Below are 26671 nucleotides of genomic sequence, written 5' to 3'. Positions count from 1 at the left end.
ATATCTATCATTTGGTCAAGTGTTGTACATCAGAAATCGAGGATTTAGGGTGTGGACGTTATCGAATTAGCGAGTCCGTTCCTGGGGATCGGCGAGTCCAAGGCATTAAGTCCCAAATCTGTTGAGGGTCGAAAGAACTCATTTGGGTGTTAGAAGGGTTGTAGCAGGTCAGAAGGAGTGACCCAATGCATTGGACTTAGTTTTAGACCTGGAGTTCATGGGACTCGAAGAGTGCTAGAACAGACTCAACGAGTCAAAGGCAATCTCCTTATGGTTGAAGATGAACTCGATGAGTTGTTCATACAACTCGGCGAGTCAAGATCAGGACTTGTTCATCAGATGAAGGTGAACTCGACGAGTTGTTCATACAACTCGGCGAGTCAGATGAAGGTTCATTCGATGTTTGTAAAGAAGAGGAACTTGTCGAGTCATTGCCAAACTCGATGAGTTGAGTCGTGGATAAGGATGGGTAAAAGGATAAGGAATCGACGAGTTGATGACCCAACTCGGCGAGTCGGGTCAACTTGAAGTTGACTTTGGCTAGACTTGAAATAACCCTGTTTAGGGTTGCACGTTCTGTGTGCTGACTTGAAGGTTGTCGTGTAGGGATTAAGGAGTCAAAGGGAGTCGACTTGTATGCCGAGGATATTTCAAACACTGCACGACATTGAGGTGAGTTACTTTCCGATAGGGGTGGGTCTAAGGCCACAATGTCGGCCCACCAAAGAGGGGTATTTAGAAGATGATTGTCTTTATGACAATTATCTTGGTCTGGTTATGTGCATTGGTCATGAGATTTATCTGTATGATATGTTATGTGTATAGTAAGGGTCAGTTCCCCTGACAGCGGTCCTTAGGACCGAAGGGTAGGTCAATACCCGGATATGCCTGACTGTATGTTTATATCTTGTTGTTGTATGCTAGTGGTAGGGTGGAATAGTCCCTAGTTACCAGTTGAAAGATACCGATGACAGCTACCGGTTGAAAGATACTGATGATGATTACCGGTTGAAAGATACCGATGATGATTACCGGTTGAAAGATACTGATGGAAGTTACCGATTGAAAGATACCAACGATATTGTATGGTATGTGGTATGATGGGGGCACTCACTAAGCTTTGTGCTTAGGGTTTCGATTTTGGTTTCAGGTACCTCTTCGTCTTAGGGGAAGGAGCCGGTGGCGTAGCATCGCATCACACACACACATGATTCTGCATCAGACTTTCTGGGATTGTACTTTGATTTATTGTACTGATGATATGGATTTTTGAGAGATGACTTTACGATTTCCTTTATTGGCAATGTTTTGGTGTTATGACTTATGTTATACTTAATTTAAAAATGAAATTTCCAGGCTTGAATTTTGGGATGTTACACCATTAAGACATGCAAAGTAATTAAGTCAGGAAATTTATGACTTAAGACATCCCTTATAATCAGATATATGTGTTGGGCTTAAAGTCTTAAGGTATTAAGAAGATTAGAATTGAGTTTAGGCATCAACGAGTTACGCTGGTCGTACTCTCCTGGTATGCTGCATGTAATGAGTTCAGCTCGTTAACCCTTTCTTCGATCGAGCAGTACGCTCGGTGAACTAGGGTGGTACATTGGGCGTACTCGCCATAATATCTTTATGGGCCATTTTGGGCTTTGGTTCATTTAGGGTTTTGGTCCATGAATTGTTTGGTTAAATATTGGAAGGGTAAAATGGTCTTTTACCCCTTAGCATGATAGAATATGATTGGACCTTTGATTAAGGGTTATCACCCTAATTATTGATTAGGATTGATCTTGGATATGTTCAATATGAGAAGTCGTGGTAGAAGCAGCTTAAGTGTTTATTGACATCAGACTGAGGTGAGTCTCTTCACTGTACTCGTGGGTCGAAGGAACCAATGCCAACCCACTAGTTTATGTTTATAGGATGATGGTTGTCTTTGTGACACTTGCTGATATGCCTGTATGTGCTTGTCGTCTTGGTGACCCATGCTTATATGTTTGTATGCTTTTGTATGTCGGGTGAAACAAACCAAGAGGTTGATATAGACTCGACATAACAACAAGTTGTTACATAGAGTCATTATGGACTCGGGGTTGATACAAACCCGAGAGTTGATATGGACTCGTCACAAAAACAAGTTGTTACATAGAGTCATTATGGACTCGGGGTTGCTACGGACCTGACACAACCATGTGCTATTATATATGTATACATGTTCTATGTTGTATTTTGGGGAACTCACCAAGCTTCATGCTTATAGTTTTATGGTTACGGTTTTAGGTATTTTTAGTTCAAAAGGGAAGGGCACGGCGTGACTGCACAACATCCCCCATAGTTTTATGGTTACAGATGTTCAAATATTATTTTTCACCTTGAATGTTTTTGGAAACAAATTTTTGTATGGATTAATGTTTTAAAAATGAAAATTTTTTCATGCATTTTCGTGATGTTACAATGCAACAAAACTTAAATAATTTTTTTGACTAAAAGATTATGCCCTACAATAGTTGCACTCAGACAAGAGTAGGACAATAAGGCCATATCATTTATTCTAAAACTATTTAACTTTTGCAGCATGTAACTTAACATATGCATTTAATTGTTAACTAACATCAATATATGCCATACAATGCACAAAGCAAGAAACATTCAAGCAGTAGAACTCTATAGGCAACAAGGCATCAAAAGGCATCTTTCCTAATAGACATCTCTCATAATAGGAAATCTAGCATGAAACCCTGAATAGTTCCTTATTCTAACTTCTACCATGCATATCATACTATAACACATATAACATATCAACATGTATGGATATTTTGGGAATCACTTACTTGAGCTCAGCCGATTGCATGCATTGCATCCCTTTCTTTGTAAAAATCTTTTTAGAAAATTTATTTTCTTTCAAAAATATTACCAAATCCTCAGTTTGAGTTCAGACACACCCGAGAGTGTGCACGAATCCCTTAAACCAAGGCTTCGATACCAACTTGTAACGTTCAAAAAATACCAACAATTTTTAGACCATAAAACCTATACAAACATTTGTTCCAAAATCATTCATAGTAAAATGTATCTTTCAAACATCATAGTAAAATAATAATAAACAGTGCGGAAAAATCCATCAGGGAATGATGTGCAACCAAGTTGGGCCATTCCCTTTGGAACTGGAAGTATCTGAAAATATTTAAACCACAAAACCGTAAGCACAAAGCTTAGTGAGTTCCCCAAAATACCACATATCATATATAGGTTAGGGAATGCTATGGGCCAAACCATAGTCTTACTATCACTATCATCTATCAGCCAAATCGTGGTCTTTCCTTGTAATGCCTAGAGCAAAACGTTGAACCTATGTACAAGTGCCAAGAGCTATATCCACACCCTGGTTTTCCATGAAAGTATCACAAAGACAACTAGCATCCTACATAGGTTCAGGGAGAAGACTCAGCTCACAGATGTAGTCAACAACTATCAACTCTCACAGCCAATGAACTGGTGCTAAACACATCCTAATAAACAACACATGGCAAACCCTTAATCTACCTTCTAAAATTAGCCAATTGAACAAAAGTGAACCTAGGAAAAAATTCAACGGTCAAAGTCAATAGTCAACAGTCAAAATCATCATTAGTTGACTTCCATGTCATCGCCAATCCTTGGCTACGTTGTGGCTAATGAATTAAGTCCCGACCCACAACTCAGTCACAATCAACTCAATTAGCAGTCACCACGATATGGGCCCTCCTTGGCCACGTCATGGATATGTCTGGAAAAAATATTCGAGGAGTCCTCCATCACCATGTCGTGGCTACTAGATGGGAACATCTTAAAGGATTGAGGCCCTAATCTATTAAGCCTTCAAATCCTACTTCACAGAAATCTTATAAGGACTCTAAAGGCTCATAAAAATGTCAACTTTATAGACATGCATGACCCATGCATGTACTTTACCTAATCTAGGTCAAAAGGAAAGAAATATGACCTAAAACTCATGCAAAGCTCCCAAATCTCAACTATATTGTAGATCTGAAAGATATAAGGCTCAATGTACCTTAATGATCCATAAAGTTGCAAACTTTATCTCATTCCAACATACAACCTCCTCTTATGGAATAAAACATACAAAGAGTTAGAAAGCTAGATCTACAAGGAAGGACTCATAAAGGTAGGAGCCTTAAGTCTTGCAAATGGTCCAAAGAATGATTTCAAGGGTGGATTAGAGCGGCTTGCTTGATCCTTGCTCTAAAACCTTATTCTTCTCTTTCAAAGTGTACCAAGAGTACCAAAATGATCCAAAACTCTCAAAGAGAGGTTAGGGTTTTATGATATAGGGTTGGAGGCTTAAGAGGATGCCCTAATCCTTGGTGTATGATGTTTAAATATGAAACCCTAAAATTATAGGCTTGGGCTAGAATAACTACCATATCGTGGCTGTCCTATTGCCACTTCGTAGCACTCATCAGATGGACACGTTCCATTTAAGTCATGCCACGTCGTGGCATGGAGTTTTTCCCAAAAACTCCATATTTGATCCCGTTAAGTCATAAGCTAAAATAGTGTGGAAAATAGGTGTTGTAGTGCGTATCCTATCTGGATACTTGTGAAGGCCTTATAGGTTGAAAGACACCTAAAGGGAAAAAGCTTAACTCGATAGTGATGCCAAGTGGTTTTTCTAGACCACCATTCGAGACATGGTCCATGATTACGAGGACTAGTGTGATATTGGCTTAGTGATGGCGCTAGATCAAACATCACATTTGGGTGGGAAGTTTCTAGTGATGGAAAGAAATGATAGGTACCACTCTCGAACAACAATGCACATACTTGTATTTGTATCGTTGGAGTAGACACAACACATCGTGGGCAATGTTATGAGTGAGATTCGCACCTCACTTTGGGGATTAGGTTGAGCCGATCACACTAGTAGTGAACGAGGTATTTACCTCTTGGGTTGTTGATGGACCCAATGCAGAAGGGTTGGGCCAGTCACTTAGTAGTGAACGAGTTTTGCCTTCAGGTTAGTGATCGTGTAGGGTGTCTACCTTACGGGTTAGTAATGGACCTACGGTTGGGGTATCTACCTTATGGGTTAGTGATGGACACAGGGGTTGGGTTAGCAATAATTAATATTTATCTAATATTAGAAGGTAAAAAATAACGGTAGATCTTAATGATATCCACGTGATGAATGTGTGATGTTATGCTATGTGTGTTTTTCCTAGCATTGTGCTTATGGTTGACTCACTTAGAATTTGTTGACACTTATTTCTTTGCTTGTGGATTTTGCCTTGCATTGGTACAAGTAGCATGATATGATATCTTGGTGAGGATCGGGGGCTTTTGGGTAGTTACATTCCAATTTATGTTCTAGTATTGATTCCATTTAGACATGTCATTGAGTTTTCCATTATTATTGGTTTTGCAAACTTAACTTTGATAGGGATGTTCTTATAATAAAGTAACATTGGTGATGTTTTTATAATAACTCTTTAAAAAGACTTTCGTTAATGTATTTTGTTAAATAAGTGTTTTAAAAATAAAAAAATTGGGGTGAAAAATGATAACGTTACAACAATAATGGGCCGAACCCTATGGTCTAACCTAACAGGTCTAACCCAACAAAGCATGCAAAGGGCCCAACACTAGGGTCCAACCCAATGAATCATGTAAATGGGATCGACCCTAAGGTCTACCCTAGTAGGTCTAATGCAACAAAGCATGTAAATGGGCCCAACCCAACGAAGCATGTAAACATACAAGCAACAAGCAAGACCTTACTAGGCTGGGATACCATGTCATAAGTAATATGGTGAGAAGACTAACCTAAATCAAAGAGCTGAATCAAACTAGTAGAATTCCCAAATAATCAACAACACGAACTGCCTAACCTTTCATATGCTAAAACTCAGTCTGTAACTCGAAATCCCCCGATTGACCAAAAGTCAATGGTCAACAAAATTCAACGGTCTTCATGCCATGACCAACTTCGGATCAAACTGAGATCACGACAAAGATAGTCGTGAACTCCCCCGAGATCGGACCGTGACCCTATGTAAGTTGTGTCGTGATTTCCGGCCTAACAACCTTCTTCATTAAGGACTCAATACTTTAAGTCCAAAACCCCAAATTCTCATATCTAACACTTCTAATTGACTTAATGGATAAAATTTCCAACTTTATCCATTATCATGCCTAAATCTCTTCAAAACTTGTAATGTCCTGATTTTTACCATAAATTATTCATTTTTAGTGATTCAATTAAATCATAGTATACTTAAATTATGCAGAAAACATGATGTCAATGCGTGTATGTACAGTTAAGCCTTGGCCTTCTAACGATCCGAAGAAGTATCTGAAAACATTTATAATCAACTAGGTAATCATGAAGCTTAGTGAGTTCCTCAAAATACCATATATCACGATACATATACATGCATACAAATAATGGCTCATGACCTTTTGTCCATCCATCAACAGGACCATGACCTTTCGCTGATCCATCAATAATACATGTATCTAGACTTACGACCTACTTGCCATTTCATCGTCAACACTCGGGTCAATATGCTCCCGACATGTCGTTGTTTCACCATCAACCTCTATTCTAACTGTAACGAATAATTCAAGTACAATAACATTTAAGCACATAGATGCTATACTTTTGGCTCTACTGGTACATAACATAGGGACTATACTTCTTACTCTACTAGCTTCAAGTACACTAACATTAAGCACCTAGAGACTATACTACTAGCTCTTATATCCAAACATACATGTATATATATTGTAATACATAGTATAATGAGATAACTCACTTGACTGAGGAGGAAGATCCTCAGAAAGCTAGCTATCGGGCTAATGCTTCAGCTTATCCATTTTAAACAACCTAAGTACGAATATTATTGGGCTTTAGTATTCGCTTGTATTTATACTATTTTATGGATTCCTCAACAATCCCACTGAATACATCAAGATCGATCAAATAAGGAACAATTAGATAATATAATATAGGAGGTAGGGTTCGTGTGGTATACATGGTATACTGTTTGAAAATCCCACTTTAAACACCTCACTAAATCTAGCCTAGACATCATTCCCGTACGTAGATCAATCAATATTATGACTAGAATGACTGATAAATCTTATTTATAGATTCATAATAATGATTATGAATATAAATATAAATTACATTTAAAGCATATTAAGTGCAACTTAACGTACATAAATTTAAAGCGGAAATCGGGAAGGTTGCGGGTAGAATCTCGAACATAAAGCTTCTTTTTTTTTTTCGGGCTCCTAGATATCTCAGCGTCTTGCTGAAGTACTTTAAAAACTTACGGAAAATCGGACTCAAGGATTGGAGAGGTAAGAGATAAAGGAGACGGAATATGTGAACAAAAGAGATGAATTTCGACTTCTATTTATAGGGAAATACAGGGGGTTCGTCGTACCATATAATAAGGCACGTCACGTCTTCAGTTGACGCGTCTAGTCTTGGTTGGTGTCACATGTTAGCGTTTCAATGGTCCATGCCACTTGGTCGACGTCGCCTCCGGCCAAGCTACATGTCATCATATCGTGGCGCCAAGTGTCCTAATCTCATGGTGCCACGTCGACGTGTCGGTTGGAAGACCCAGATCTCACTCGGCCATGTGGTGCACTCTGGTGCTGCTACATCATCACAAGCAGGTATTTTCTGAATTCTTCGAAAGACCATAACTTTTGCATACAAGCTCATTTTTCGATGTTATTTATATCAACGCACGGTTAATTCTGAGTACTACAACTTTCCTTTAGACCTTAATAGCTAATTCTCACTTTATTTTAAATTCATATTTTATAGAGATTAGACTGTTAAAGTACGAGCGAAAAACATAACTTCTTCATATGAATTCCATTATTGACTATCTCTATATCGACGGATTCGTATTTACAAGATCTTAAAGTCTTGTTTACATTTTTTTGGCTAACAATCAACCGATCTAAATTTTAATTTCTATGTCGCACATTGCTGTACTATGTCGCATCGAAACTTTGAAAAATCATAACTTCCTCATACGAAGTCAGATTTGGACGTTCTTTATTTGCATGCTTTTGTTTTTACAATTACTATGACTTTTGTTTAGATTACTTAGGCTAATATGCAACGTATCTCTGATTCACTTTTTACGACACATTGTGTTGTATTGGGCTGAACACGAAAATTCGAAGAATCATAACTTCTTCATACAAAGTCAAATTTAAGCGTTCTTTATATCTACGGAAATCGTATTGACGTCTACTACATGATATGATGATTAATTTGGCTAAAAATCAATATATTTCTACTTTGAAGTTATAAACAAAATTGTTATGTTAAGTTCTACGATAGAGTAAAAACGGGGTGTTACAAAACTGTAACCCTAACTTTAAGATGATTATAACTCATGCATGGCTTGAAGGGAATACATGCATACTCATTTTTTCCATCAATAATCAAGTCTACAATTCATAAAATCTAATCATAAAGTTATAGAGTTCTCCAAACTCCCAAGAAATAGACCAAAAAGGATCAAAATGACATCATAAATAGATCTAAGAACTAAATATAAAGACTAAGACTTTATACTTATAAAGCTCTAGAAATATAAATAAAAAGTTGGATCTAGGCTTGAAACAAGGTTCCTTAGCACCACAATGATCTTCCTTCATCTTCAAGCTTCACGAATCACAAATGGAATTTCAAGAACACAAGAAAGAGATGCTAGGGCTGTAAGAGGATGCTCTCTAATAATGGAATTCGGTGAAATGATGAAACCCTAGGGTTAATGGCCTTAAATATGCCCCAAATCCTAAGATATAGGGTTTGGTCAACCGGACCCATAGCGCCGCAAATTCCATTAAGCATCGTACCGCTACACTCCAAATTTCACGATGCTACCAATTGTACTCTCCAAAACTTAATTAACCTTGAACCAAATGATTAAAAATACTAACCCAGAAAACGGATGTTACAATCATGTTCTTTTGGGATTTTTGTTGCCATTTGTACATTTAAGTTGTTTAAATAAAGAAATAACTAAATTTTTTTTGAAGATTTTGATGGTATATATTAAAGTGTAGGGGTTCTCAAGTGTAAAAGTTGACATTCCATGATGAAGTCAGAAGGAATTGGATTAATAGGCAATGATTTGTTTCTCATACTTAAGTTAATAGACAATAGATTAAATTGGTTATATCTTGAAGTTATGTTTGCTCCTCAAAAGTCAAAAGTGGGAATTTTCTTAGTTCACGATAAATTATAAGGTTGGTATTGAAGATGATAATCTGTTTCTCACACGTGAAATTTAAGTAGTAGGGCCAGTGTTTGTGTGAACCGTGAATGTTATTTTGATTATGTAAACTACATTCACAAATTTGGCTTTTTTATCAAATTGTTTTTTAAGAAGTGTTTTAGTAAAATCAATTCACTACAGCCCCATTACAAATCATCTGAGCGGTGAAGATAGTGGAGAGAGGAGGGGTGGGTGATAGTGTTGGCTGAGGAGATCATGAGAAAGGAGGGTGATCTGATCGACCGATTAGAGAAGAAATGTGTGATAAGTGGGACCGTTTAATTATCTAATATATTATTACATATTAACTGATAACAAATTAAAAAAAAAAAAAAAAAAAAAAAAAAAAAAGTAATATAGTCATTTTATGTCTACTAGTATAGCATCAAATCCAAAACAAAACAAAATCATATTCCAGATTTTAAAGAAAAAAGTTAGGGAGTAACATGTAATACTCCAAACCACATGGGTGTAACATGTAATACTCCAAACCACATGGGTCATTCCTATAACTTGCCTATATTTTAGGTTCAATAACTTCAATTTCACATGTATTTTAGCGGAATAAAAATTCTTGCTTTCAATCAACTAATAACTCCAAAAGGAGGTGAAGTCTGCAATCTTCTCTCATAAGAAGCTTCAGCTGCCTTCCCTCATCGCTCATCGCCGCCGTTGTCCTTCATCATCGTAATCATATTCGTCTGAATTCGCTTGATACATATGACGACAATCTCAACCCCTCCATCCAATACCCTTGATTCAATTTCTTCCATAACGCTATCCATGGACAAACAGACCTCATCTCCATCGTCTTCCAAACCCCACCACCAACAATCACTCGATGACCCACCTCCTCCTTTAACCAAATCCCTCACACCCACCTCACCGGACTCCCACCACTCCACCGCCGCCATCGAACTACCAAACCTCCTTTACCTCTCCTTCAACCAAGACTCCGGTTGTTTCGCAGCCGGCACCGACCGTGGGTTCCGTATCTTCAACTGCGACCCCTTCCGTGAAATTTTCCGCCGGGACTATGACACCGGAGGCGGTATCGGTGTCGTCCAGATGCTCTTCCGTTGTAACATCCTCGCCTTAGTCGGCGGCGGACCCGATCCACAGTATCCTTTAAACAAAGTGATGATTTGGGACGACCATCAGAGCCGATGCATCGGTGAATTGTCGTTCAGGTCGGAAGTTAAGTCTGTGAGACTCCGTCGGGATCGGATTGTTGTGATTTTAGCTCAGAAGATATATGTTTATAACTTTGCGGATTTGAAGCTTTTGCAACAGATTGATACATTCACAAACCCTAAGGGATTATGTGAGGTTTCTCATCTTGCTGGATCAATGGTGTTGGTGTGTCCAGGTTTACGAAAAGGGGAAATCAGAGTAGAACATTACTCTTCGAAACAAACCAAGTTTATAAATGCACATGATTCCAGAATTAAGTGTCTTGCTCTTACTCATGATGGCCGTTTGCTTGCTACTGCTAGTAGAAAAGGAACTCTGGTTCGAATCTTCAACACTCTCGATGGTTTATTGCTTCAAGAGGTATTCTAATTCTCCATTTAATTTTTTATTTTGATTGTTACTTCATTTATATCCAATAAATAATAGTTTTTAGTTTAATTCATTAAGGAAACATAGATTGTCTAATTTTCTAATAAAAACGTTTTTAAAACTAGATGTTAATTACTTATTTTGTATCTATTTATCCCCGATTTAACATTTATAGTATGTTAAATCAAGGGATGTACAATAAGTAATTAGGTGAACCAATTCGTAGCACCTTTTTAGAACAAATTGTTCTAACATAAACGTTTTTAAAACTAGATGTTAATTACTTATTGTATCTATTTATCCCCGATTTAACATTTATATATTTATGTTAAATCAAGGGATGTACAATAAGTAATTAGGGATACGAATTCGTATCCCTGATTTAACATTTATACATTTATGTTAAATCAAGGGATGTACAATAAGTAATTAGGTGTACGAATTCGTAAGTGTACGAATTCGTAGCACCTTTTTAGAACAAATTGTTCTAACATATGGAATGTAGGTAAGGAGAGGGTCAGATAAAGCAGACATCTACAGCCTTGCTTTCTCTGCAACCGCAGAAAGGCTAGCTGTCTCAAGTGACAGGGGAACGGTTCATGTTTTCAACTTAAAAGTTGATTACGGACAATCAGCAATCGAATCATCACAAACTCCATCGGAGCATATTAACACAACTCCATCGGTGGTTTCACATTTATCTTTCATGAAAGGTAGAGAAAAGGGTTCAAGTTTCAACAGTTGCAGGATAAAATACCTGATTGATTGACATCTGACATGGTGTTTGCTTTATGGTACTTTTCTCTTTCAGTAGTACTACCAAAATACTTTAGTTCAGAATGGTCGGTGGCTCGAATCCATTTGAACGAGGGTTTGCAGTACGTTGTTGGATTTGGTCATCAAAAGAACACGGTTGTGATCCTTGGAATGGATGGGAGGTAATAATTTAATTATTGATATTTGTTTTGAAAAGACATAAATACCCTCATCATCTTTTTTGTTCGATCATCTTTTTCTTCGATGAACAGATTTAACAATTGATTTTTGTTTTGCAGTTTCTATAGATGCGAGTTCAATCCGGTAGGTGGTGGGGAGATGAGTGTGGTGGAAACACACAATTTCTTGAAGCCAGATGAAACATTCTCTTGACAAACAATGAGGTGGACATGGTCATGGTCATGGACACGTGTCTTTTGTACTGTTCTTTTCCGGTCATTTAATTTGATGACATGGTTTCCACGTGGGTTTGTAAATATGTATATCCTCTACTCTACTCTAATAATAGTGAATTTTGTGCGATTTTACCTGTTAGGCTCATGAAAGATTTAATCAAATAGCTTGAAAAAAATCTATTATAATTACAATATTCGTTATTGAATTTCACTTGGGCTTGAGGACAGAGTGTCGTATATATGGTAGAAAGATGATGACGCATTTGTACAATACAAAGTCTGATTTGAATTTCGAAGATTGTGTAATCAATGCCAAATTGCAAATACTACAAAAAGAAGACAACGATGATGACGTAGTTGTAAAATGCGAAGTCTGGTTAAAATTTGGAAGATTATAGTTGATCAAATACTTCAAAAGAGAAGGCAACAAAAATATCATAAACTACGATATCATCAAATTTCTTTTCTTTTTCTTAAAATATTGCAAAACATAACATTAAAATATAAGTAAACGATAGAGAAATTGGATGAAAAGGAGTGAAAAGAGGATAAACTTTTGAAGAATAAATGTATCTCCTTACTTCTCTCGTATTCACAAGTCGCAACCTTCTCTTATTTATTTCCAAACGAATCCACATAAAAAACGGGAAAAAAAAAAAAAAAAAAAAAAACAACCCAACACAAATCTAATATTAGTTTAGTACAACAGGTGGGACCATCACCATGGCTAATGAACCCACCAAATCGGATAAAGTGGCCCAGCCACCTCCGGAAAACACATACCCACCATCTCAGGGTGGCGCTCCACCGCCTCAATATGCACCATATCCAAACCAACCACCGCCAAATGGACCATACCCAAACCAACCACCACCAAATGGACCGTATCCAAACCAACCACCACCATACGCCGGATACCCACCAAATGGCGCATATCCAAACCAACCTCCGCCACCAAATGGGGCATACCCTCCAGGTTCCTACCCACCGGGCCAACCTTATCCTCCGCAACAGCCACAATATGCCGGGTATCCACCGGAATCAGGCCAGCCACCTTATCATGGCGGTGAAAAGGAGAAAAAGAAGGATAAAGATAAGGACAAGGACCACAAGGACAAAGATCACAAGGACAAAGATCACAAAGATAAAAGCCACAAGGACAAAGACAAGAAAGATAAGAAAAAGAAGAAGAAAAAGAAGAAAGGCATCGGCGGAAGTTTGCTTGATTTTGGTGCCGGAGTCGGAGCAGCCTTACTCGGAGTAGCATTAGGGGAGGAGATTGAGGGCGGTGGTAGTTCTGATTCGGATTAGGATGTGGCGGATTTCTAGGTTCAGTGGTGCTATGGAAGTACCTCTTGGGTGACATTATAGTTGTAAATTGTGATAGGAAAAAAAAAAAAAAAAAAAAAAAGCAACGTATTAACGGGTTAATTACCCACGCATCATCGGAGGATATCTACGTTGATCTTATATATTTTCATGTACACAATTATACAACTATATTTATGTATGTATATTTCATTATACTGCTGTTTTAAATTTTATAATTTGTAAACATTCTAATGTTGCTATGAATTTGAACAAGGGTTGCGATGCAAGTGTTCAATTTTATAGGCATAATCACAATATCAATTCAAAATGGACATAACCGATCATGAGGAGTTGTCGGGGTGTGTGGCTGCACATGGATCTGGAATTATAACTGCAACTATTCTGTCACTAATATGTAGCTATCCATCGTTGATCAGTCGCTAATATGTAGCTATCTGTGATAATCCGCTGATAATCCGCTGCCGTTGCTAATCCACTCCTAATTCAAAAATGTAAGGCCTTATTTTTATTTTTCTCACATGGCCTTCAAAACCCGTGGACCTAATGTGTAACTGAGTTGATACAACTCGCGAGATACTTGAGACGGACTTGAAATATACTCGAAATTGATTCGGTTCAAGTTGAGTCAAGCTCAAGCTCGAGCTACTCGAATACATTATTGAGCTGAGTATCGGAATACTCGACTCATGAAACTCGTGAGCTTAATTGAGCAATGGTATATTTAATTTTTTACTCTTTATTTTATTCATATTTATATATTATAGAGTCGAATTGAGTCGAGCTCACGAGCTTAATCACATTTCTATTGTAGTTTAATGTAATTTTAATTTTTCTAATAGCTAACTGAGTCGAGTGGAGATGAGATCGAAAGTCTCAATTAGTTTATTGACCCCGAGCTCAAGCTTGAAATTAAGGCTCAACTCCATGAGTCGAGCTCGAGCTCGATTTTTTTTAGTTGAGACAAATTTCTAGGATGGTAGTTCGAGCTCAACTACTTATCGACCCCTAAGTAGCTTGATTCAATTACACCCCTAAGTAGATCAACCCTAAACATAAACACGATGAATCTTAGAACAAATGAAAAATACTTAATTAGAGAATATATCTTTTTGATTTTGAAGATGACGGTCTCATGATTCTTTTAACTTTCATAGAAAGGTGTTTTCATTGAGTTTATGATGGATATATATTGTTCTCACATGATGCTGGTGTTTATAAGTAAAATATGAACATAAATGAAAATGATTGCTCGATTACCCTCTTATGCATTTCCTAAATGCGTGATAAATTCTTATAATTGCACCTTATAGATAAATTATATAACTATTATAGTTTAGTTCTCTAATTTATAGACGTATGTCATATTCATCTTCTTACACAATCTAAAATCTAAGGACCAGATATGTAGATATGTCACTATGGAAAACATTATAGTACAAAATATAGTTGTACATAATATGTAATTAACATTACAAAATAGACCTTAGGCAACACCATTGAGTTATTTTCCAAAATTCTTCCATTTGGTCAATTGACTATTTACATACATGTTTTATTATCTTGACCAAATTGCATTCATTTTGTTTCATATTAACACCAAAAGCAGAAAAATATAGCCTAACGTGTTCTTTAGACATGATGTAACATCCATAAAATTCATGAAAAATTTTAAACTTTTAAAACCAATCCACAACCATCATGTAGATCACATGGTTTCTCTGCAGGAATTACTTGAATCTGTGAAGGATCTCTTGCCACTTGTAGAGCACAGGCAATGTGCTAGACACATATGCAAATTTAAGAAAATCTTACACTGGCTTGGTGTTTAAAAGGTTGTTATGGGCTGCAGCTATGATTTGTGTGGAAGGTGACTTCAAAAGACACATGAATTCAATTAAGGATCTCAGTCCTAGTGTATATGAGCATCTGATGTCCAAAGAACCCCATACATGGTGTAAAGCTTACATAAGTACTCGGTATGAGTGTGAAGCAGTGGAGAATGGTATTTCAGAGTGTTTCAACTACATCATTGTGGATGCTAGGAAAAACCATTGATCACAATGCTTGGGGAAATTAGGATATAAATCATGGACATGTTTGCTCACATGAATGAGTAATACACTAAATGGAATACCAATATCTGTCGAGCGGTATTAAAGAAGATGAAGCTTTTTGGAAAGAACATGAAGTAAAACAGTTACACTATACTTTACTTTTTCTCTCATGAGGTGACATGCTAACACAATACTTGCGGATATAGGTTCTGGTTAATAATTCATATTCAAGGAAATGTCTTTGAAACCAAGAGATGATGTGATAGCTATATGGTGGATTTGGATGTGAGGCACTATACTTGCATGTTATGGGATTTAGCTGGGATCCCATGTCTCAATGCTCAAGCAACCATTAAATATATCCATCAAACACCTTATGTATATATTAATGATATATTTTCGAAGAATAAATTCTTTGATTGTTATTGTACTTACATTAATCCGGTCATTGGTTCAAATCTATGGCCTCAAACATCTTTCATAAAGATCTTACCACCAATGTCAAGGAGAATACATGGTAGGCCAAAGATCAGTAAAAGGAGGCGTGTAAGTGAAAGTGAAGGAATATTTTCTATAGGAAGAGTTGCGAGATGTGGTAAGTGTTTTGAGTATGGCCATAAATCAAAAGGATGCAAGAATGCAACTAGGGAACTAATTCCTAATCCACCAAAGAAGATACTAAGGCCAAGGAAGGTACCAATTCAAGCATCGGGTGCGATAACTAAGAGGTAATCGCTTACACATATGGTACAACCACCAAAGAAGATGAGGAAAAAGAACCAATCTGACCCAAATCAAGCATCAAATTCAAGATCTATTAGAACTAAAAAGAAGTTGGGTATTAGAAGAGGTGGTGGAATTGCAGCAGGTGAAGTGATAGTTAAAGGGGTTGTTGATGGAGGGGTTGGATCTAGAAGGTAATGATGAAAGAAGTCAATCTAAGAATGAGGGTAATCTTGAAAAGATATCATTGAGGGAAATGCAAGTGATATTCTCCCAGAGATAGTAATGTTGAATCTAGAAGGTGTAATAGACCTACTTGAGGCAAGATATAACATGGAAGAAATAGAGAGCATGAGAGGGGTGCAACTTGAAGTGGATGATATGCCACATGTTGAGATAATACTTATCACTTTATCATTTTCTTATATCTAACTGCTTATGCCCTTTGTTAATAAGTATATTTCCAATTTAGATTCACATGAACTAAATGAAGTTGAGGATATTCCATATGTTGATGCTATTAAGGATGATGGTGAATGTATTGGTATTGAGCAACCACATGATGAAGAGCAGTTATGCAGGGAAATGATGTTGTTATGGATGATGGTGAGGGTGTTGGTATTAAGCAACCATATGATGGAGTAGATATAGATGGAAATAAGGTTGTTATGGATGATAGTGAAAGAGTTATAGTTGATGGTAAGGTTAATGATATTGAGCATCCACATGTTGGTGAAGATATGGAAGGAAATGATGTTGATGATGAAGGAAATGATGTTGATGATGAAGGGCATATACTAGTGAGAAGGATAAGAAAACCCTCTAAATGAATCATCCTTCTAAAATTGAAGAAGCCATGTTTTGACAAAGATGGAAGGGGTTCCACATCTACCTATCCAGTAGATTTGGAGTAGTTAGATAGGTATATGGGGGAAAAAGTGGGGATGTTATAGTTGGGAAATTGTATAGGTAGCCCTTTTTGGTATATCTTTTGGTATACACCCACACTACTTGCAACTTACATCCATTTTGTTTTGTGTTACATTATGGGTTGCCTTTTTTGGATATAGTTACGCTTTTTGGTACATATTATGGTATATAAATGGATGGTTGCTACATGCTAGTAGAAATTAAGTAATGGATGGTTTTTATTAAGATTTATAATTGATGCCCCCATATATGCTATGGTATTTTGTTTACTTTTTTTATTTCACATGTATTCATCTTTTTCCATTTTAGTAGTGTATTTCCATTGTTAATGTTACCATTTCTGTAATGTAATCCCATTGTGAATTTACCATTTGAGCATTGTACTTTCAGTTGACCAACATCTTCATAACCTTACATTTCAGTTCTGCAATGTATTTTCATTGTGAATGTCACCATTGCAACAATGTACATTCATTGTGAACGTTATCATTTGAACAGTGTACTTTACCCTTAACATCCTAATCTTCTGATCCTTATTCTCAATGATGTTGCTATTAACATGTAAATAACATTCTCTGGCAAAAAATTGCAACATATATAGGAAATGGGGAATTGTTACCATTAAAACATTGCAAATACATGTAAAAGTCTACATTACCCTTAATAGATTGCAAATACACGAAAATTACATCTTAATAACCACTATTACTACCATCACCATTATAACCACTAACAACCTTAAGATTACTTCTAATGTAGTCTTAATTTGCTCTGTGCGACAAATCCATCTTTTAAGCAACCTCTTCATCGGACCATTTGAGAAAATCACAGTTGCTACCTTCCAACCTACAACAAACAAAAAATAGGGGAAAATTTTCATAGATTCCTCTCCAGAAACTTAGGGTAACCACAACTACAAACAGGCCGGTCTAAACATATGTGGGACCCTGAGCGAAAAGAAAAAAAAATGCCCCTTAAAGACAAATATAATAAAGATTCAAAAAAATATCATTTATTTTTCACTATAAACGCATTCAATTAGCAATAACAAGCAAGCCAAATTGTTTATCTTTTGAGCTAATTTGAGTTTGAAAAACTTTAGGCCCTAAAAATCATTTAGGTAATAATTTGTTTATATATATATATATATATATATATATATATATATATATATATATATATATACACACTACACATCCCAAAAATTTTGGGCCCCTGGAGACGTGGGCCCTGGGTGGTCGCCCAAGTTGCCCACCGTCTGGACCGACCCTGACTACAAACAATAATTAGGGTTTTACTTGATAACTTGGGTCGCCTTCAAATTTTCTTCCTAGATTATCTGGTGTCATGAGACTGAGATGCCACAAACATCACCACAATCACATCTTATTACCTTATTGTTCCTCCTTCTTGAACCACCATTAAAGATCGATCTTGAAGATGAAGTTGTCATTTTATCGTTGAAGAATGGAGAAGGTGTGCGTGAGACCAACTCTTGGGGACAAACATTTATAACCAATCCTAAGTGTGGGTTTGTTGCTTCCAGGTAGGATTAATGAGCTCAATGGCATCCATGTAGGCAGTTGGTAACCGACTAATGCAAGGGATACTGGTTAAGTGGTATAAACGAAAAAATTACAATAAATGTGAGGAATTAATGACCCTAAAAACAAATTTATTGGGAAAATCTAAAAAAAAAAAAAAAAAAAAAAAAAAAAAAGTTGTAAACAGTATTTATGACGTTTTTCCTAATAAAGATGGACGAAAAGTCTTGTCCTAGTTTGGAACAAGGAAAAAAAAAGCCCAACAAAGAAGGAAATCACACATCTAAGCAAGTATTATGTCTAAGGACAAACCACACCATGCACAAGATTTATTGAAGAAAGCAAGTTTCAAATCAATGATGGTTGCAACAGAAAAGATGCAATTAGAGGAGTATGATAGAGTTTATGCAAGTTATCAACACTAGATGCCAAGGGTAAGATGAGAAATCAAGAAATAAGGCACCCAATGTAGAGGCCAAATGACTCCAATTTTGAGTACAAATGTGAATGGTATACCAATTAGAATCTTAAGTTATACGAGCTTTCATAACTTTGTTTCATTATGAAAGTTATTTGGACACAAGATGACTAATGAAGATCGGATGATAAAAGTCTTGAATTGGGATGCCAGACCATTGGTGTGGGATAAGGCCCCAATGTGCAAAGATTGGTGAAAATAAAGGCACAATATACCTATCAAAAGTGCCCATGGATGATTTTAGACTGTGCTTTTATGGAGTTATTTGAAAAGGTTACAAATTTACCAAATATTGTTTGCTAATACTTTATACAAGCTAGATGGATGATGGGTTATACATGGTATAAAGGGAGTGAAACACCATAAATGGAATCACAGGTGATGTATGATGACTCAGGACATGCTCAAACGAGTTGAAGCCAAATAAAGTCAAGTGACTTATGTGCATTTAGGTGCTAAATGAAATGAACATCATCCTTGATATTTAGGGGGGAAATAAAGAGATCCACCAAAGCAAACCTACATGTGGGAGTGGTTGCAAGGGTAGTAAATGCGCAAGATGCAACCGTTGGGCATCTACGCACAATGAGATCTCAACCGAACAACGATGCAAACCAGAAACCATGGGAAAACAACTTGCAGTCGAGATCATGTCACACTAAAAGGCATGCACGACATGTATGTCATCAACTTAGATAGGACTAGGAGAGACTCTCAAAGCCCATCAAGTTAAGGCAACATGTATGAAAGTTCACCCATAATTCCAAACAATTTCACACAAATCAATAGGGTTTCTTCCAAATGCCAACATTCAGCGATATCCTCTAAATATTGCAACCAAGATAGGACATCATCTAGCACAATATCGGTTTATCACGATGGTAGTGGACTAGTGGTGGTATACCACTACGTTGGCTGTCTTTATGTTAGTTTCTTTGGTGGTTTCTATGCATATAAATAATAATACATAAATTGGTCTAAATTCTATGCCAACATAACAAATTCTTCATTCATTATGATCAAGATCTACTGACTCACATATGTTTTAACCTTTTGGTCTGTTGCATACTCCACATTTATCTCCCAATGTGTAAATCATGCATTCTTCATCTCATTCAAAAGAACCCAACAATTTCTCATCTACATTTCTAGTTTTTCCTACTACTGCTCAAAAACTTTTGCCCAACAAAAGCCGAAAGAAGAAGCTCATGTCCAAAATTTTGTACATGATAATAATTAAAAAAAAAAAAAAAAGATTCCATACTATCAACTTGTGCATCACGTCCGTAAAAGTCATACACAAGATCAACAACCAATCAAGAAGTACAAGAAAAATCAAATTTAAACAAACCCAATATTAGCAACATAACGAAAGAAAGCAAGCTTACTTAGAAGATGGAACACCATAAGGTCACAATTAAAAAAATCCATCTCTATACTTTTGTTTTGTCATATATTCCCCTCTCAACTACAGTTAGCCTCAAATCATTTCACCACTTGTTTTACATTACACATGGCAATTTAATTTTCATGACAAATCCATTTTTTAACAACAAAGAACAAACACATGCTCATTTTACAAAGGATGGTAAGGCACATATCCTAAAATACCCGTAACATGTGCCACCACATCATTACATCTTGTCAAAAGGCTCACCATTTGCTGTGCAATATCAACATTTGGCCGCAGCGGTGCTGGTGGCATGGCGGCAGGTCTGTTTAACCGTGGTGCTGGAGCTAGCGGTCGTGGCGGTGGCGGTGGTGGTGCCACCAGCATCGACTGTGGCAGCAATGATGGTGGTGCCAATGGTTTGTTGTAGTTCATAGACCTCCGTTGTGGTGGCGGAGATGCTAAAGGCGGCGGCTGCAATGGAACTAAAGGTGGCGGCGATGGCGGTGGTACCACCAACATCGACTGTGGCGGCAATGATGGTGGTGCCGATGGTTTGCTGTAGTTCATAGACCTCCGTTGTGGTGGCGGAAATGCTAAAGGCGGCGGCTGCAATGGAACTAAAGGTGGCGGCAATGGCGGTGGTACCACCAACATCGACTGTGGCGGCAATGATGGTGATGCTGATGGTTTGCTGTAGTTCATAGACCTCCGTTGTCGTGGCGGAGATGCTAAAGGTGGTGGCTGCAATGGAACTAGCGGCGGCGGCGATGGCAGTGGTGCCACCAACATCGACTGTGGCGGCAATGATGGTGGTGCCGATGGTTTGATGTAGTTCATAGACCTCCGTGGTGGTGGCGGTGATGCTAAAGGAAGCGGCTGCAAAGGAACTAGCGGCGGCGGTGGTGGCGGTGCCACCGACACTCTTTCGTCTCTGGCCAAATTGAATTTTACACGAGAAATCTTTCTGCCGCCATCTTCACCACCACCGGATTTCTTCAAACACGATTTCACCGGCGTATCCACCACCACCACCACAGCCGCCGTGTCCTCCACTAGCAGCTGGCGGTCAGAGACTTTGTCAGGCGGTTCAGAATTAGAAATCTCCTTGAGACTATACTTTACATTGGTGCTCCCAAACAGACTGCAACTTGAACTTCCGGTGGCGGTGACCGCCTTCAATGCCGCCAGAGCATCCGCCTTATATTTGTAAACCACAAGACACGTAAAAGTCTTCCAATATATGCGGGTCCCATCATGATCCATCGTTCCATAACGCCCCAACTTCGCCTTCAGCTCACTAATAGACGGCAAAGATTCTCCAGATGGAAACTCCATCTTTAAAGTAGTCCGTTCCTCTTCCTCTACCCGCTGCCCGACCTCCTGCCCGGATTTCCTCGGTTTTACAACTGCCGTCTGCCGCCCGCCATCTTCATCGATTTTCTTTATCTTTTTCTTTTTCACAACGGTTTCTTCATCGTGATCCCGCTTGATTCCACCCGACAGTGGCGGTGGTGGTGGTGGTTTTACCGGTGGAGCTCCGGCAACCACCGGGGATTTAATTCCGTTTTGAGTGACTGAGTTTAAGCTTTTTTGGAATACAAGTGACCGGAACTTTAGAAAAATCTGCCGGAGTTTTCTGTTATTAGTATGAAAAGGATCAAGAGCTAATGAATGCAAATCTGCTAGGACACGTGGCAGCTCCATTTCAGGGCTATCACCATCATGATCATGATCATGAATTAAAGATTCTTTTTTTCTTTTCTTTTGTTCTTCCAGAAGATCAACTTTCTCCATTGAAGATTCTTTTTTTCTTTTCTTTATCTTCTTCTCTGGGGAACTAATTTTAAGGGGGTGTGAATTTGGAAAGCCATTTTGGGTGACAAGCTTTTGGAGATTTGAAGACTTGTGAATTAGAGAAATAATGGGTATGTTGATTTCAAAATCAAGAGGATTATTGGATGATTCTGGAACAATAATGGGTTTGGATGTGTCTTCATTGGTTGAAACTTTTAATGTTGCAAGTATTGGATCTTCTATATCTTCAGGGGTTGACTCTTTGACTTTTTGTCTTCTTTTGAAAAGATATTTATCTGTCTTAGGTTTATTAGGTTTAGCATTTGCAGGGGTTTTAAGCTTGCTTGGAGTGTCACTAAACACCTGTCGCCCACTCAATGGAGCTGTAAAAAGTAACAACTCATGTGAGAGTGAGATAATGGAATGAGTCATTGAATTCCATTCCATGATCATGTTTGGTTGGCTTGTGGTTTGTACTATGTAGGAATGGAATATGAATTTTTATTAGAATATATCTTAAATAGAATGTATAATTATGAATTATCTACTCTATTAATTATTTTAATTATAAGTTTATACCTATTGAGCTTTCATCAACAAAAGGAAAGAAACTAAACATAATAAATGCTCATTAAAACCAATAAAGTTTTCTTTTTTTCATTCAACGGAATGAACCATTCCATTCCATTCCTTCCCCGATTCCATCATACCAAACACTACCTTATAGTTACATTCTAACTACCAAGAATAAACAAATTACAATAAGAAATAATTATAACTAACAAGGACCTAAAAGATGTCCAATTTTTGCATATCACCACAATAACAATGGTGAAGTGCATTTGCTCAAAAGCATGTGATATATTAATTCTAACCCTGATTATGTGTTGAAGGTAGGTTTCGATTTGGCATAATGATGAGAATCAATATAGATATAAGTCTTTTAACTTTTATGATATCTCATTTTTTTTTTTTCAGTTCATGCCATGGGAACATTAGTAAACTTGCTCCTTCATGTTTCCCAAGCAGTAAATTTAATCAGCCCTAAAATGTTCTTTGTTATGAGATAAAACCACTTTGACATGAAAAGGAAATACGAAACAATCATTCAGGAAACTTCAAAACACACAGCAAAAAGCAATTTAACAAAGGTAAGTAAGACCACCATAAGAAGTTAAGAACATCTAGTAGTAGGGGGTTTTCAACCAGTTGATATGAAAGAAGAAATAAAGAGGGAAAAGAAACAAAAAAGAACATTTATCAATACCTTTAGATGGCTTTTTTCCAGAGGTTGATACTTGTATAGATGCAGGTAATGGGCGAATAAGATCACCACCAAATGCCTGATCATAATAAACTGCCCTTCTGTAAGACATAACAATGGCCTTATTCTTTATAAAATCAATGTCATCATGTTCATCTGTAGGTTCTAAAGCCAGCTCCCTTACAAAATCAAGAGCTAATCTTGGCTGGAAACTTTCCCTGGCTTTCCGAATTGTGTTAATTGAATATACAGCTCCAGGCTCATAATCCACCACATCAACAGCAACAAAACCCTGTGCATCGGTCTTCCTGAAATTCTGCTCATTCCGACACATACAAGACAATCCAAGAGCACTCCGCCTCCTTACTTCATCAATTGCCTCCTCCAAAGCCTTAACAAATGTTTTTGAATTAGTCTGTAGAGACTTCTCGGCAAAATTGGAATCAAATGGCATAAGTTCTGAAGAATCAAACCATCCATAGCTACTGTCACCGAAAAACGCAACCAACAATAGACCATCCTTCTTTGATCGGCGGACTGACGGGGTTGCAAGCTCTTCACTGTACACATGGCCAGGCCACCAAGGATGGGATTTCACTTTTCCCCAAACCATATCCCCTACTTCAAATCCATAATCAAGAGATACCTCTATCGAATCCCCAGCTCCTCTGTTGTTTACATTACCGATATTTCCTTCCTGCGAAACACTACCCATGCTACCACCGCAACACACCGACCTACACTTTCATGACGTTGTCGGAGGAGCCAATTCTATATGCCGATGAAGATTTTACTTTACTATGCCATCAACAACAGATTCTGATTCTGTCTAGGGTTTGTAATTTGTACGATCGTTTGATTCAAGATCATAAAGAAAGATTACAATGATGAAGAATAAAGAATAAGGGATGGAATTGGTAGAACATACAAGCGGCAACGGTGGAAGATGTGCAATCACCGGAGGGGATGTGTGGTTATCAAAACCCTAGGAGAGATTCTGCCGAGCTTCGGCGATGCAAGGCGTTTTTAGCTTTTTAATTGTGAGAAATTAAAATTAATAAATACTTCTGCAATTCTTTCCAATTTTAGAAATGTGTTAAAATATTTCGATAGTATTAAAAAAACATGATATCATGTGTTTTTCATGCATAACTGAATGCAATTCACTAAGGTCTTGCAAAGTTCTTTTATTTGTAAAGTATATTTTTGTTTATACTAGCAAATCCGGCACCTTATACAGAAAGTATAATTATTAATTAAAATAATAATTTTTAACAAATTATTATTTAATATTTATAAATGAAATAAATAATATCAGTATCAAATCAAAACCTATAGTTAACTTAACTATTAATTGTTATAATTTTATATAAGTGGTTATTACCAATGTTCTAAAATAAGGTCTGACTTGGTAGCACAACTTCGTTTGAAATAAGTGACTTAATGTGAAAATTTTGTATATAATTAATATTTTTATATGTATTTTCAACTATTATTCATTTTTATATACATATACGAGTTAATACGGTGTTTTGATAAAGTTTGGCGACATGTACAAGCCTTGGAGCCGTGGCGTGCCATGACGGAGTCACGACAAACTTTTTAGAACCTTGGTTATTACTACTATTAATTTATGATTTTTTAGACCGTTTAAATTGTGTAAATTGTATATCAAATATATGTTGATTTCTATGTATAACGAATAACAAATTAATATGAAAATAGATACTACAACTTTTGAGTGGGCTTGCATAGTTAATATGACTTAAAAGAAATATATTAATTATATAATATACTAATTTTAAACCCCCTGAACAAGACTTGCTTCTTTGGACCACTTCTAATTTTTTTTTTCTTTTCTGCTTTATTTTTTGGTTGTTTATCCATTTCTTTCCCACCCGTTTATAATTCTTCCACCGTTTGTGTTGTACAAGTGTTTACACTTTAGCTTTTGTGGCTAGTGAGTTGTCACTGATGCACCTTCCTTCCCACCGCCTTCCTTTTATTCTTATCAATCTTCTCGGTTTTCTTTTTTGTGTCACCATCATCCTTCCAAAGCATCGACTCCACCGCTTTCTCTACCGACTTATACTCTCAGATGTTTAACAGTCAACCACCGCCTCTTCTTCCTCAAATATCGCAATTCATTTTATCGACTTCTCCAACCCTAGAACACTACCTCTCAATGGTTCAGGAGTTCCATCCACTTCAGAGAAGAAGACGGCCGGCCAGCTTTACCACATCGAATCACCGATATCTTTACTGATGGTGCCCGCCAAAAACCCTAAAACCTATTTCAATCGTCTGCGCCTCAATCTTCGCTTTCAATTGCATATGAGTTCACTCTTTTGAGGTTTTACAATAGAGCTCCACCGTTCATTGCTTTTCAGGCCAGGACCATCGATTAAGGACGTACATTGCTCCCCTTTCTCATCCTCCGCTTCCTATTTTGACACATTTACTACTTACCTTCTATCGTCTTCTTCCTCCTCTATTTACTAAGTTAAGTTTTTCTTTCATACCTATGTAACTGTACTACAGATAGCCGATGTGTGGCGGAAATCTTTATCCGTTTTTCTTCATGATTGGGTGTTAGGAGTGGAAGGAAACAAATACACTTTAAAGATCTTACCATTTTTTCCCTGTTTTATTGCATTTATTTTTGGAAGTAAATGAGTTCTTAATTTTATCTCCTCGGTATAAGTGAACTCTATGATTAGGTACGAGAAGTATTTGGGGAGATTTTTGCTATCTGATAACTTAATGTGTGTTATTTGGAATGTAGGAACTTTATTTTGTGATACACTTTCAGTTGGAGCTGTTGTTGATAGATGTCACACCCCAAAACCTGACGGCGGAATCGTTCGGGGGTGGAGGACGTCATGTACAGTATCACAACAATGCAAAGTAGTAAACAAGCAACAACATCATCCATTGCATTAAAAGTAAATATTCAATACATGTGTGTTCTTTAAAAGCAATAAGACACCAAAATATGAAATCAAAATAAAAGACGAGTCTTGTCTGTGCTTCGTCTTCTCAAAACCTGGCCATCGTACCTGTCTACTGGTGACCTGAGAATACAAGTTATTTTGAAAGCGAGTAAT

The 26671-nt window shown here is 37.2% G+C and overlaps 2 protein-coding genes across 2 annotated transcripts; one reads left to right on the top strand and one right to left on the bottom strand.

Moving 5' to 3' along the window:
• Nucleotides 1-9876: 9876 nt before the first annotated feature.
• Nucleotides 9877-12179, top strand: LOC145015213 (autophagy-related protein 18a-like). The gene is made up of 4 exons (XM_078973661.1): nt 9877-10871; nt 11386-11593; nt 11692-11818; nt 11936-12179. Exons 1-4 carry the CDS (start codon nt 10038-10040, stop codon nt 12027-12029), a joined length of 1263 nt encoding a protein of 420 aa, XP_078829787.1. The 5' UTR covers nt 9877-10037; the 3' UTR covers nt 12030-12179.
• Nucleotides 12180-20522: 8343 nt separating this feature from the next.
• On the bottom strand, nt 20523-24616 carry LOC145014633 (PWWP domain-containing protein 1-like). The gene is made up of 2 exons (XM_078973049.1): nt 23568-24616; nt 20523-22683 (listed from the first exon to the last, which is right to left on the bottom strand). The coding sequence occupies exons 1-2, from the start codon at nt 24277-24279 to the stop codon at nt 20690-20692; spliced, it is 2706 nt and encodes a 901-aa protein (XP_078829175.1). The 5' UTR covers nt 24280-24616; the 3' UTR covers nt 20523-20689.
• Nucleotides 24617-26671: the final 2055 nt, after the last annotated feature.

The sequence above is a fragment of the Lactuca saligna genome, chromosome 9 (genome assembly GCF_052625555.1).
Source record: "Lactuca saligna cultivar CGN05327 chromosome 9, ASM5262555v1, whole genome shotgun sequence".
NCBI classification, from domain to species: domain Eukaryota; kingdom Viridiplantae; phylum Streptophyta; class Magnoliopsida; order Asterales; family Asteraceae; genus Lactuca; species Lactuca saligna.
The sequence above is the reverse complement of the archived record's forward strand: the minus strand, read 5'-3'. Positions and strand labels throughout refer to the sequence as shown.

Bases quoted from the DNA above. Each gene is read 5' to 3' on its own strand.
- LOC145015213 (XM_078973661.1), top strand. From the start codon at position 10,038: ATGACGACAATCTCAACCCCTCCATCCAATACCCTTGATTCAATTTCT. The intron at 10,872-11,385 runs GTATTCTAATTC...TATGGAATGTAG, and splicing joins ATGGTTTATTGCTTCAAGAG to GTAAGGAGAGGGTCAGATAA. The intron at 11,819-11,935 runs GTAATAATTTAA...TTTGTTTTGCAG, and splicing joins ATCCTTGGAATGGATGGGAG to TTTCTATAGATGCGAGTTCA.
- LOC145014633 (XM_078973049.1), bottom strand. From the start codon at position 24,279: ATGGGTAGTGTTTCGCAGGAAGGAAATATCGGTAATGTAAACAACAGA. The intron at 22,684-23,567 runs GTATTGATAAAT...TACTTTTTACAG, and splicing joins TGGAAAAAAGCCATCTAAAG to CTCCATTGAGTGGGCGACAG.